Source organism: Pristiophorus japonicus, chromosome 20, assembly GCF_044704955.1.
Source record: "Pristiophorus japonicus isolate sPriJap1 chromosome 20, sPriJap1.hap1, whole genome shotgun sequence".
Taxonomy (NCBI): Eukaryota; Metazoa; Chordata; class Chondrichthyes; family Pristiophoridae; genus Pristiophorus; species Pristiophorus japonicus.
The window spans coordinates 69,671,050-69,685,304 of record NC_091996.1 but is presented as its reverse complement, the minus strand read 5'-3'; the positions used below and the strand labels follow the sequence as shown (position 1 = coordinate 69,685,304).

Sequence of the window (14,255 nt, the reverse complement as noted above, 5' to 3'; positions counted from 1 at the left end):
GGTGGGATCGGGGGTTTGGGTAGAGTTGGGATCGGGGGTTTGGATACAGGTGTGATCGGGGAGTATGAGAACAGGTGTGATCGGGGGTTTGGATACAGGTGTGATCGGGGGGTTTGGTACAGGTGGGATCGGGGGGTATGAGAACAGGTGTGATCGGGGGTTTGGATACAGGTGTGATCGGGGAATTTGGTACAGGTGTGATCAGGGGTTTGGTACACGTATGATCGGGGGTTGGGTGCAGGTGTGATCGGGGGTTTGGTACAGGTGTGATCGGGGGTTTGGTACAGGTGTGATCAGGAGGTTTGGTACAGGTGTGAACGGGAGTTGGCTACAGGTGTGATCAGGAGGTTTGGTACAGGTGTGAACTGGGGTTGGCTACAGGTGTGATCGGGGGTTGGTACAGGTGTGATCGGGGGTTGGGTACAGGTGTGATCTGGGGGTTGGTACACGTGTGATCAGGGGTTTGGTATAGGTGTGATCGGGGGTTAGGTACAGGTGTGATCGGCGGTTGGGTGCAGGTGTGATCTGGGGGTTGATACAGGTGTGGTCGGGGAGTTTGGTACAGGTGTGATCGGGGGGTTTTGTACAGGTGTGATCAGGGGTTTGGTACAGGTGTGATCGGGAGTTTGGTACAGGTGTGATCGGGGTGTTTGGTACAGGTGTGATCAGGGGTTTGGTACACGTGTGATCAGGGGTTTGGTATAGGTGTGATCGGGGGTTTGGTACAGTTGTGATCGGGGGGTGGGTACAGGTGTGATCGGGGAGTTTGGTACAGGTGTGATCGGGTGGTTTGGTACACGTGTGATCAGGGGTTGGGTACAGGTGTGATCGGAGGGTTTGGTACAGGTGTGATCAGGGGTTTGGTACACGTGTGATCAGGGGTTTGGTATAGGTGTGATCGGGGGATGGGTACAGGTGTGATCGGGGGATTTGGTACAGGTGTGATCAGGGGATGGGTACAGGTGTGATCGGGGAATTGGTACAGGTGTGATTGGGGGTTTGGTACATGTAGGATCGAGGGTTGGGTACAGGTATGATCAGGGGTTTGGTACAGCTGTGATCGGGGTGTCGGTACAGGTGTGAACGGGGGTTGGCTACAGGTGTGATCAGGAGGTTTGGTGCAGGTGTGAACGGGGGTTGGCTACAGGTGTGATCGGGTATTGGGTACAGGTGTGATTGGGGGTTTTGTACAGGTGTGATCGGGGGGGGTAGGGTACAGGTGTTATCGGGGAGTTCGGTACAGGTGTGATGGGGTGGTTTGTACAGGTGTGATTGGGGGGGTTGGTACAGGTGTGATCGGGGGGGGGTTGGTACAGGTGTGATCGGGGGGGTTGGTACAGGTGTGATCGGGGGGGTTGGTACAGGTGTGATCGGGGGGGTTGGTACAGGTGTGATCGGGGGGTTTAGTACAGGTGTGATCGGGGGGTTTAGTACAGGTGTGATCGGGGGGTTTAGTATAGGTGTGATTGGGGGGTTTGGGTACAGATATGATCGGGCGTTTGGTACAGGTGTGATCGGGGGTTTGGTACAGGTTTGATCGGGCGTTGGTTAGAGGTGTGATAGGGAGGTTTGGTATAGGTGTGATCGGGGGTTGGTACAGCTGTTATCGGGGGGGTTGGTACAGGTGTGATTGGGGGGTTTTGTACAGGTGTGATCGGGGGGTTTAGTATAGGTGTGATTGGGGGGTTTGGGTACAGATATGATCGGGCGTTTGGTACATGTGTGATCGGGGGTTTGGTACAGGTGTGATCGGGCGTTGGTTAGAGGTGTGATCGGGGGGTTTGGTACAGGTGTGATCGGGGGGTTTGGTACAGGTGTGATCGGAGGTTGGTTAGAGGTGTGATAGGGAGGTTTGGTATAGGTGTGATCGGGGGGTTTGGTACAGGTGTGATCGGGGGGTTTGGTACAGGTGTGATCGGGGGTTGGGTGCAGGTGTGATCTGGGGGTTGGTACAGGTGTGGTCGGGGATTTGGGTACAGGTGTGATCAGGGGTTTGGTACAGGTGTGATCGGGGGTTGGGTTCAGGTGTGATCTGGGGGTTGGTACACGTGTGATCAGGGGTTTGGTATAGGTGTGATCGGGGGTTAGGTACAGGTGTGATCGGGGGTTGGGTGCAGGTGTGATCTGGGGGTTGATACAGGTGTGGTCGGGGAGTTTGGTACAGGTGTGATCGGGCGTTGGGTACAGGTGTGATCGGGCGTTGGGTACAGGTGTGATCTGGCGTTGGGTACAGGTGTGATCGGGCGTTGGGTACAGGTGTGATCGGGTGTTGGGTACAGGTGTGATTGGGTACAGCTGTGATCGGGTGTTGGGTACAGGTGTGATCGGGTGTTGGGTACAGGTGTGATTGGGTACAGCTGTGATCGGGCGTTGGGTACAGGTGTGATCTGGCATTGGGTACAGGTGTGATCTGGCGTTGGCGTTGGGTACAGGTGTGATCGGGCGTTGGGTACAGGTGTGATCTGGCGTTGGGTACAGGTGTGATCGGGGGTTTGGTACAGGTGTGATCGGGGGTTTGGTACAGGTGTGATCGGGCGTTGGGTACAGGTGTGATCTGGCGTTGGGTACAGGTGTGATCGGGCGTTGGGTACAGGTGTGATCGGGTGTTGGGTACAGGTGTGATTGGGTACAGCTGTGATCGGGCGTTGGGTACAGGTGTGATCTGGCATTGGGTACAGGTGTGATCCGGGGTTTGGTACAGGTGTGATCGGGCGTTGGGTACAGGTGTGATCTGGCGTTGGGTACAGGTGTGATCGGGGGTTGGGTACAGGTGTGATCGGGGGTTGGGTACAGGTGTGATCGGGCGTTGGGTACAGGTGTGATCGGGCGTTGGGTACAGGTGTGATCTGGCGTTGGGTACAGGTGTGATCGGGCGTTGGGTACAGGTGTGATCGGGGGTTTGTTACAGGTGTGATCAGGGGTTTGGTACAGGTGTGATCGGGCGTTGGGTACAGGTGTGATCTGGCGTTGGGTACAGGTGTGATTGGGCGTTGGGTACAGGTGTGATTGGGCGTTGGGTACAGGTGTGATCGGGCGTTGGGTACAGGTGTGATCTGGCGTTGGGTACCGTTGTGATCGGGGGTTTGGTACAGGTGTGATCGGGGGTTTGGTACAGGTGTGATCGGGCGTTGGGTACAGGTGTGATCGGGTGTTGGGTACAGGCGTGATCGGGGGTTGGGTACAGCTGTGATCGGGTGTTGGTTACAGGTGTGATCGGAGGTTTGGTACAGGTGTGATCGGGCATTGGGTACAGCTGTGATCGGGTGTTGGGTACAGGTGTGATCGGGCGTTGGGTACAGGTGTGATCGGGCGTTGGGTACAGGTGTGATCGGGGGTTGGGTACAGGTGTGATCGGGCGTTGGGTACAGGTGTGTTCGGGGGTTGGGTACAGTTGTGATTGGGTACAGGTGTGATCGGGTGTTGGGTACAGGTGTGATCGGGGGTTTGCTACAGGTGTGATCGGGCGTTGGGTACAGGTGTGATCGGGTGTTGGGTACAGGTGTGATTGGGTCCAGCTGTGATCGGGCGTTGGGTACAGGTGTGATCGGGCGTTGGGTACAGGTGTGATCGGGCATTGGGTACAGGTGTGATCGGGTGTTGGGTACAGGTGTGATCGGGGGTTGGGTACAGCTGTGATCGGGTGTTGGGTACAGGTGTGATCGGAGGTTTGGTACAGGTGTGATCGGGCATTGGGTACAGCTGTGATTGGGTGTTGGGTACAGGTGTGATCGGGCGTTGGGTACAGGTGTGATCGGGCGTTGGGTACAGGTGTGATCGGGCGTTGGGTACAGGTGTGATCGGGGGTTGGGTACAGTTGTGATTGGGTACAGCTGTGATCGGGCGTTGGGTACAGGTGTGATCGGGGGTTGGGTACAGTTGTGATTGGGTACAGGTGTGATCGGGTGTTGGGTACAGGTGTGATCGGGGGTTGGGTACAGTTGTGATTGGGTACAGGTGTGATCGGGTGTTGGGTACAGGTGTGATCGGGGGTTTGCTCCAGGTGTGATCGGGCGTTGGGTACAGGTGTGATCGGGTGTTGGGTACAGGTGTGATTGGGTACAGCTGTGATCGGGCGTTGGGTACAGGTGTGATCGGGCATTGGGTACAGGTGTGATCGGGTGTTGGGTACAGGTGTGATCGGGGGTTGGGTACAGCTGTGTTCGGGTGTTGGGTACAGGTGTGATCGGAGGTTTGGTACAGGTGTGATCGGGCATTGGGTACAGCTGTGATCGGGTGTTGGGTACAGGTGTGATCGGGCATTGGGTACAGGTGTGATCGGGCGTTGGGTACTGGTGTGATCGGGCGTTGGGTACAGGTGTGATCGTGGGTTTGGTACAGGTGTGATCGGAGGTTTGGTGCAGGTGTGATCGGGCGTTGGGTACAGGTGTGATCGGGCGTTGGGTACTGGTGTGATCGGGCGTTGGGTACAGGTGTGATCGGGGGTTTGGTGCAGGTGTGATCGGGGATTTGGTACAGGTGTGATCGGAGGTTTGGTACAGGTGTGATCGGGCGTTGGGTACAGGTGTGATCGGGGGTTTGGTACAGGTGTGATCGGAGGTTTGGTGCAGGTGTGATCGGGTGTTGGGTACAGGTGTGATCGGGCGTTGGGTACAGGTGTGATCGGGCTTTGGGTACAGGTGTGATCGGGGGTTGGGTACAGGTGTGATCGGGGGTTGGGTACAGTTGTGATCGGGCGTTGGGTACAGGTGTGATCGGGGGTTTGGTGCAGGTGTGATCGGGGGTTGGGTACAGGTGTGATCGGGCGTTGGGTACAGGTGTGATCGGGGGTTGGGTACAGTTGTGATCGGGCGTTGGGTACAGGTGTGATCGGGGGTTTGGTGCAGGTGTGATCGGGGGTTGGGTACAGGTGTGATCGTGCGTTGGGTACAGGTGTGATCGGGCGTTGGGTACAGGTGTGATCGGGCGTTGGGTACAGGTGTGATCGGGGGTTGGGTACAGGTGTGATCGGGGGTTGGGTCCAGTTGTGATCGGGCGTTGGGTACAGGTGTGATCGGGCGTTGGGTACAGGTGTGATCGGGCGTTGGGTATAGGTGTGATCGGGGGTTGGGTACAGGTGTGATCGGGCGTTGGGTACAGCTGTGATCGGGGGTTGGGTACAGGTGTGATCGGGGGTTGGGTACAGGTGTGATCGGGGGTTGGGTACAGGTGTGATCGGGCGTTGGGTACAGGTGTGATCGGGCGTTGGGTACAGGTGTGATCGGGCGTTGGGTACAGGTGTGATCGGGCGTTGGGTACAGGTGTGATCGGGGGTTGGGTATTGATGTGATCGGGCGTTGGGTACAGGTGTGATGGGGGGTTGGGTACAGGTGTGATCGGGCGTTGGGTACAGGTGTGATCGGGCGTTGGGTACAGGTGTGATCGGGCGTTGGGTACAGGTGTGATCGGGCATTGGGTACAGGTGTGATCGGGGGTTTGGTGCAGGTGTGATCGGGTGTTGGGTACAGGTGTGATCGGGCGTTGGGTACAGGTGTGATCGGGCTTTGGGTAAAGGTGTGATCGGGCGTTGGGTACAGGTGTGATCGGGCGTTGGGTACAGGTGTGATCGGGCGTTGGGTACAGGTGTGATCGCAGGTTTTCGAACTCTTCTGTGAAGTGGCATGGGATGTTTTACTGCATTAGGGGCGCTATAGAAATACAAGTTTTTGTCCCTGTTGTTGTTCAGCCCAGTTGGTATTTCGTGGCATCCAATGTGAAATGATTAGAAAATATAATTTCTCTCATCCCTTGTAGAAAGGGTTTGTGCAATGATTGTACTTTCCCCGCAGTGTGTTTTATTGCATGGCTGGTAGAATGGTGTTGCTGTACTTTAAGTTTCAAGCCCAGTGGCTCCTGCAGACTACCAGCGTTGCCCCAGTGCCCTAACCGCGGTTCAGCACACCAACCTCACTGCACCGTGTGACCGATGGCCACTGCTCGGTAATGATGGTCAGCCATCCCTGCCCCCAGAGCTCGGCGTGTTACTCAGTGCTCTTTCAACAGAAGGAAATGTTGGATGTAAACAATCAGCTCCAGTTCATTAAAAAATTTCCTTTCTACATCTTTTGTGTGACACCCACGCGAATGAACTGTACCTCAGTGTTATCGCATTCATTATTTTTCCTCTCCATTCACTTTTCCTTCAGTCCCTCCTCTCCCATGCACCTGAATACACCACTGTCTGCCAATCACCCCCAAGTCAAGAGGTCATTCATTATGGATGAGCTGCAGGTAATGGAGAAGCTGGGATGGTTCTCTTTAGAGCAGAGAAGGTTCAGGGGAGATTTATTCGAGGTGTTCCAAATTATGAAGGGCTTTGATTAAGTAAATAAGGAGGACCTGTTTCCACTTACAGGATGCACGGTAACCAGAGGGCACAGATTTCACGTCATTGGCAAAGGAATTGCGGGGGGCAGAGCTGAGGGGAGTTGTTGAGATCTGGAATGCACTGTCTGAAAGGACGGCGATTCAATAATGTGCCAAAAATTCCGGCCTCGCCGGATCCATATGGAGTACGCATGGACCCGGCGAGGCCTTGCAAAAGCCGGTTCTCAGGGCGCGATGCGCATTCGCCAAAAACTGGCTTTTCCGATCTATCAAGATTTCTCTTGACAGATCCTCCGCATCCCCGGGAGAAGGACATCCGCATGGGAGAGATTGCGCTATTTGCCCAACTCATGCCCAGCCAATGTTCTTCAAACTTTTACGTCTGGTGAAAGCAGGCGTATAGCTTACTTTTGCCAGAGTAACAGTTTTAAAACATCTAAAAATTAAATTTAATCATACATTTTTATGTTAAAAACCCTGTCCACCATGCTGGACTCAATAAACACTGGACTCAATAAACAATGGACAATAAAACGCTGGACTCAATAAAACGCTGGACTCAATAAAACGCTGGACTCAATAAAGGCCGGGCAATAAAGGCTGGACAATAAAGGCTGGGCAATAAAGGCCGGGCAATAAAGGCTGGACAATAAAGGCTGGGCAATAAAGGCTGGGCAATAAAGGCTGGACAATAAAGGCTGGGCAATAAAGGCTGGGCAATAAAGGCTGGACAATAAAGGCTGGACAATAAAGGCTGGGCAATAAAGGCTGGGCAATAAAGGCTGGGCAATAAAGGCTGGACAATAAAGGCTGGACAATAAAGGCTGGACAATAAAGGCTGGACAATAAAGGCTGGACAATAAAGGCTGGACAATAAAGGCTGGGCAATAAAGGCTGGACAATAAAGGCTGGACAATAAAGGCTGGACAATAAAGGCTGGACAATAAACACTGGACAATAAACGCTGGGCAATAAAGGCTGGACAATAAAGGCTGGACAATAAAGGCTGGACAATAAACGCTGGGCAATAAAGGCTGGACAATAAACGCTGGGCAATAAAGGCTGGACAATAAACACTGGACAATAAAGGCTGGACAATAAACGCTGGGCAATAAAGGCTGGACAATAATGGCTGGACAATAAACACTGGACAATAAAGGCTGGGCAATAAAGGCTGGGCAATAAAGGCTGGACAATAAAGGCTGGACAATAAAGGCTGGACAATAAAGGCTGGACAATAAACACTGGACAATAAACGCTGGGCAATAAAGGCTGGACAATAAAGGCTGGACAATAAAGGCTGGACAATAAACACTGGACAATAAAGGCTGGACAATAAACGCTGGGCAATAAAGGCTGGACAATAAACACTGGACAATAAAGGCTGGGCAATAAACGCTGGGCAATAAAGGCTGGACAATAAAGGCTGGACAATAAACACTGGACAATAAAGGCTGGACAATAAAGGCTGGACAATAAAGGCTGGACAATAAAGGCTGGACAATAATGGCTGGACAATAAACACTGGACAATAAAGGCTGGACAATAAAGGCTGGACAATAAAGGCTGGACAATAAAGGCTGGACAATAAAGGCTGGACAATAAACACTGGACAATAAAGGCTGGGCAATAAACGCTGGACAATAAACACTGGACAATAATGGCTGGACAATAAACACTGGACAATAAAGGCTGGACAATAAAGGCTGGACAATAAAGGCTGGACAATAAAGGCTGGACAATAAAGGCTGGACAATAAACACTGGACAATAATGGCTGGACAATAAACACTGGACAATAAAGGCTGGGCAATAAACGCTGGGCAATAAAGGCTGGGCAATAAACGCTGGGCAATAAAGGCTGGACAATAAACACTGGACAATAAACGCTGGGCAATAAAGGCTGGACAATAAAGGCTGGACAATAAAGGCTGGACAATAAAGGCTGGACAATAAACGCTGGGCAATAAACGCTGGGCAATAAACGCTGGGCAATAAAGGCTGGGCAATAAACGCTGGGCAATAAAGGCTGGGCAATAAACGCTGGGCAATAAAGGCTGGGCAATAAACGCTGCACAATAAAGGCTGGACAATAAAGGCTGGACAATAAAGGCTGGACAATAAAGGCTGGACAATAAAGGCTGGACAATAAAGGCTGGACAATAAACGCTGGGCAATAAAGGCTGGACAATAAACACTGGGCAATAAAGGCTGGGCAATAAACGCTGCACAATAAAGGCTGGACAATAAAGGCTGGACAATAAAGGCTGGACAATAAAGGCTGGACAATAAAGGCTGGACAATAAAGGCTGGACAATAAAGGCTGGGCAATAAAGGCTGGACAATAAAGGCTGGACAATAAAGGCTGGACAATAAAGGCTGGACAATAAACACTGGACAATAAAGGCTGGACAATAAACGCTGGGCAATAAAGGCTGGACAATAAAGGCTGGACAATAAAGGCTGGACAATAAAGGCTGGACAATAAAGGCTGGACAATAAACACTGGACAATAAAGGCTGGACAATAAAGGCTGGACAATAAAGGCTGGACAATAAACACTGGACAATAAAGGCTGGACAATAAACACTGGACAATAAAGGCTGGACAATAAACAGTGGACAATAAAGGCTGGACAATAAACACTGGACAATAAAGGCTGGACAATAAACACTGGACAATAAAGGCTGGACAATAAACACTGGACAATAAAGGCTGGACAATAAAGGCTGGACAATAAAGGCTGGACAATAAAGGCTGGACAATAAACACTGGACAATAAAGGCTGGACAATAAACACTGGACAATAAAGGCTGGACAATAAACACTGGACAATTCTTCTTCGGCAGTCCCTCGAAACGAGAATGACTTGCTTCCATGCCAAAAAGGAATGAGTTCACAGGTGTTTCAATGAAGGACCTAATATTCCAGGTCCCGAACTACATCCTGAAGGGTGGAAGATGCCTGTGTGTGGATTTTTTTAATGTGTGGTGGCCGTTGCACGACAGCCACGACACAGGCTTGACAGAGCTAGGCCTTGGTCCAGTGGCCAGGGTTAACCAGGATGACTGGAGACCAGCTCTGCTGCACGGACCTAGTGCACACACATATCGCAGTGTGGGCTGGCCCGTGCTGCCCCTGGGCCCTCACCTCTTCTGGGCCCTGCACTCGCGCGAGGAGGCGCACTGCAACTAGCTTGATGTTAACTGTAGTCAGTGGTTAGTTCAAACTGTAACATTAATGAGGTGCTATTTACTTATGTTTGTTCTTGCATTCAATGCACCTTAGTGAGGTGCGAACTAGTGACTAAGGGCAGCTATTTCTGCCTGAAATAAACAGAGAGCTTAAGACGCAATAACTAGCAACTTTGAAATTGATGTTATGCAATTGGTTCATGATTATTGCCAATATAACTGACTGACTGTTTTAAATGTGGATATATTGGGCTCAATTTTCCCAAGAGTTGCTCGTTTTTTTGGAGTAGGCTGCTTTTTCTGGCCTAACTTAAAAATCCCCAGTTTCGCCAATCAATTTGCACCAGCATAACTCACAGTTGCGATTTTTTTAGGTTCGTTTTTTTTCTCAAAAGGGGGCGCTACGCCAGTTCTGGCCATTTAGGCAACTTTGGCCAGCTAATAGTTATTCCATTTCTACTTAGGCCAGCATATGTGACCACTTGAGAAAACCCTTGTGGAGAGTTAAAAGAAATCGGCGCTGGTAAGGAAATCGGCCCAGGTAAGTGCAGCGGATACCCGGACAGCAGCAGCAAGAAAGGTATGAGACGGGGAGAAAGAGATGGGGGAGGAAGAGAGGATGGGGGGAAGCCTTTGACCGGGAGGGAGGAGACCACTCGGCCTGGGCTAGGGGCGGGAGAGCGGACTGGGAGGCCACTCGGCCAGGGATAGGGGAAGGCAGGAGAACTGACAGAACTCACTGGCAGACAGGAGAACTCACTGGTTACCAATGGCAGCCCGATCTTTTTGGCGCAGATCCAGGCTTCACACCACTCGGTTAGGCCACGCCAAAGTGAAGAGATCCTACGGGGAAACTTATAACACATTTTTTTTGATGTACTTGGGCTACAATAACTTGCCGTAACTCTTCAAGTATGCCAAAAAATTGCTTTGGGGGAAAATTGAGCCTTTAAGTGGTGGGGACTGTACTTTCAACCCCTAATACAAAAATAAAACAAAAATGCTGGAAATGCTCAGCAGGTCAGGCAGCATCTGTGGAGAGAGAAACAGAGTTCTCCCTGATACTGAAGTGGCTGGCTTAGAGTCCAGGGTTGACTTAGAAATCGGCCCAGTTATTTTAAACAGTATAACACACTGGACAACAAATACTTGACAATACACGCTGGACTCAATAAACGCTGGACAAGAACTTGTATTCACTGGAGTTCAGAAGAATGAGAGGGGACCTCATAGAAACATTTAAAATTCTGACGGGTTTAGACAGGTTAGATGCAGGAAGAATGTTCCCAATGTTGGGGAAATCCAGAACCAGGGGTCACAGTCTAAGGATAAGGGGTAAGCCATTTAGGACCGAGATGAGGAGAAACTTTTTCACCCAGAGACTGGTGAACCTGTGGAATTCTCTACCACAGAAAGTAGTTGAGGCCAATTCACTAAATATATTCAAAAGGGAGTTAGATGAAGTCCTTACTACTAGGGGAATCAAGGGGTATGGCGAGAAAGCAGGAATGGGGTACTGAAGTTGCATGTTCAGCCATGAACTCATTGAATGGCAGTGCAGGCTAGAAGGGCTGAATGGCCTACTCCTGCACCTATTTTCTATGTTTCTATAAACGCTGGACAATGAACGCGGGACAATAAACACTGGATTTAATAAAAGCTGGACAATAAACGCTGGACAATAAATACTGAACTCAATAAACACTGGACACTAAACACTGGACAATAAATGCTGGACAATAAACACTGGACTCAATAAACGCTGGACAATGTACGCGGGACAATAAACGTGGGATAATAAACGCTGGACTCAATAAACACGACAATAAACGCTGGACTCAATAAACACTGGACAATAAACGCTGGACTCTCCGGGTAGGAGTTGTGTTGCTAACAACGCATTTCAGGAATGCAATTACCCTTCAGACTAGTGATGAGCTGAAAGCTGAGGGAATCCCTATCCGCAGAACTGTCAGACTTGGAGCTGCCAACCTCTCCCCAAGTGGAGAGGTGCACGGAGCCAGGCGCGGTGCCACCGCCTTTCCCAGAGACAAAAAGGGGAGTGGAAAAGCTCACCTTGTTGGACGGAGAGCGTTCCAGCTCCCGGGTTGTTGCACACAGCAGGATGATACCCAGCACTCCCAAAATGCCGAGTGCCACCGAGATGAGGAGGTGATAGAGGCCAGGCATGGTGGAGTTCAGTCCGGGGCGGAAGCGCGGAGAGACGGCTGTGCAGTGAGCTTCTCAGGGTTTGTTCCAGCGACAGAGGGGTTGGCTATTCATCTGCCGAGTGGATGCGGACTGTAAACGCGCGGCACTCCTCAGATCTCCCTCTGCCGCTCAAGTCGCGTCCTGTCCGCTGTCAACCCAGCAACTGCGAGTGTGGCCAGCGGCTCTGGGCTGCGCTCACAGTGAGGGTGAGAAGCAGGGAGTACTGCCCTTTCTCCTCCACCTCCCGGGGATGCCCTGCCCGCTGACAGGCTTGCCGATCAGCTCCGTACAACACGCGGGCAACCCCTGGACCTCAGCCAAGTCTACGTCTAATTCTACGTCTGTCAAAATTGGTTAATACCAACAGGATCCTCCAATCAGCCCAGGGCGTCGGACACACGCACACATACTTAAAATAGCGACTTGTGTCTGTCACACCGTGTACAAGAGCCGACTTGCCCTCCGCTCTACATGTTTATCATTCACTGCAGCGAGGATGCAGTACTGAGGGAGCGCTGCACTGTCGGAGGGACAGTACTGAGGGAGCGCTGCACTGTCGGAGGGACAGTACTGAGGGAGCGCTGCACTGTCGGAGGGACAGTACTGAGGGAGCACTGCACTGTCGGAGGGGCAGTACTGAGAGAGTGTTGCACTGTTGGAGGGGCTGTACTGAGGGAGTGCTGCATTGTCAGAGGGACGCTGCACTGTCGGAGCGGCATTACTGAGGGAGTGCCGCATGGTCGGAGGGGCAGTACTGAGGGAGTGCTGCACTATCGAAGGGGCAGTACTGAGGGAGTGTTGTTCTGTCAGAGAGTCAGTACTGAGGGAGTGCTGCACTGTTGCAAGACAATACTGAGGGAATACCACACTGTAGGAGAGCAGTACTGAGAGAGTGTTGCACCATCAGAGGGGCAGTACTGAGGGAGCGCTGCACTGTCAGAGGGGCAGTATTGAGGGAGTGCTGCACTTTCGGAGGGGCAGTACTGAGGGAGTTCTGCACTGTGGGAGTGGCAGTACTGAGGGAGTACTGCACTGTTGGAGGGGCAGTACTGAGGGAGTGCTGCACTGTCGGAAGCGCAGTACTGAGGGAGCACTGCTCTCTCAGACGGGTAGTACATACGATTACATAGGATATACAGTCAGAACCAGGTAATTTGGCCTAACCAGTCCATGCCGGTATCTATGTTCCACTTGAGCCTCCTCCCGTCTTTACTCATCTAAATCTAGCAGCATAATTGTCCCTTCCCTTCTCCCTCACATGCTTGTCTAACTGCCCCTTAAATGTCTCTATACTATTCACTTCAACCACTCCCTGTGGTAGCGAGTTCCACATTCTCACCACCCTTTGGGTAAAGAATTTTATGCTGAATTCCCTATTTGATTTCTTGGTTACTATCTTATGTTGATGAGCTCTAGTTATGCTTGTCCCCACAAGTGGAAACATTCTCTCTGTGTATCTATTCTATCAAAACACTTCATAATTTTAAAGAGAAAAGAGACCCAGCCTGTTCATCCTTTCCTGAAATGTACACCCTCGTATTTGTTATCATCCTTCAAAATCTTCTCTGTACTGTCTCCAGTGCCTCTATATCCTTTTTATAATATGGCGACCAGAACTGTGCGCAGTACTCTAAGTGTGCTCTAACCAAGGTTCGATACAGGTTTAGCATAACTTCCCTACTTTTCAATTCTATCCCTCTAGAAATAAACCCGAGTGCTTGGTTTGCTTTATGCATGGCCTTGCTAACCTGAGCCCCCATTATTGCTCTACCCCACCTCAGTACTGATTTGGCTGTAAGGTGCTTTGGGACATGCTGAGATCGTCTCTCATCTTCAGGCCCGAAATAGTCAGTGGCCGCACATCAGATTGCAACATCAGCGTGAAACTCTGGAATGTGTTGGGAGACTTATCGGTAGATTGCCCTCTCCCCTCACCAACCAAGGACTGATGCCTCATTAAAGCTTCTCTTTGCCTTGCTTGGGGGTTTCTCATCAATATTAGAGGTGATGGCTTCAGGCGATCTATAGGTCATCCCTCCATAATGTTCCATACATCACACAAGGCCCGTACTTTGCACAGTCTGACAATGGACAAGGCACGGCTATTCCAGGGGTGAACAGAGAATGGAGCCGTGTTTTGAAGAAAGAATTGAGCCATTTCCCGGTAACATCCCGGCAATATAATGGAGTTCTTCCGGTTAAGAGATGGAAGCTCATTTCCATTAACTTTCAGTTAACAGATTGGACGTCCTTCCCATTAATGCAAAAGAGCCCTTTCCTTTAAGTAGAATGGAGCGCCTTGTGACCTGGGGGGGGGGGGGGGGGGGGGGCGGTGGGGGTGTAATGACTCAAGAGTTTTGTTACTGTAAACGGCCTCAGGTCTAAACCTGATCCAACTTCATTCGCGCCCAAAGTACCCATGTGACATGGTACTTGTGTGCTTATATACCAGTGATCGCACACGCATGCGTACAGCCTGATGACCTCCGACAGTGGCGCCCCCTGGTGTCTGGTGACCCCAAGCATC

At 51.2% G+C, this 14,255-nt stretch overlaps 1 protein-coding gene across 1 annotated transcript in view; it reads right to left on the bottom strand.

The window, feature by feature from the left end:
• LOC139232759 (ectonucleoside triphosphate diphosphohydrolase 2-like) overlaps positions 1–11,707 on the bottom strand; it is a 42,041-nt gene extending 30,334 nt beyond the window's left edge. Inside the window, exon 1 of the mRNA XM_070863262.1 lies at positions 11,594–11,707. Coding sequence (XP_070719363.1) covers positions 11,594–11,707 — 114 coding nt within the window. The remainder of the gene's footprint in view (positions 1–11,593) is intronic.
• Positions 11,708–14,255: the final 2,548 nt, after the last annotated feature.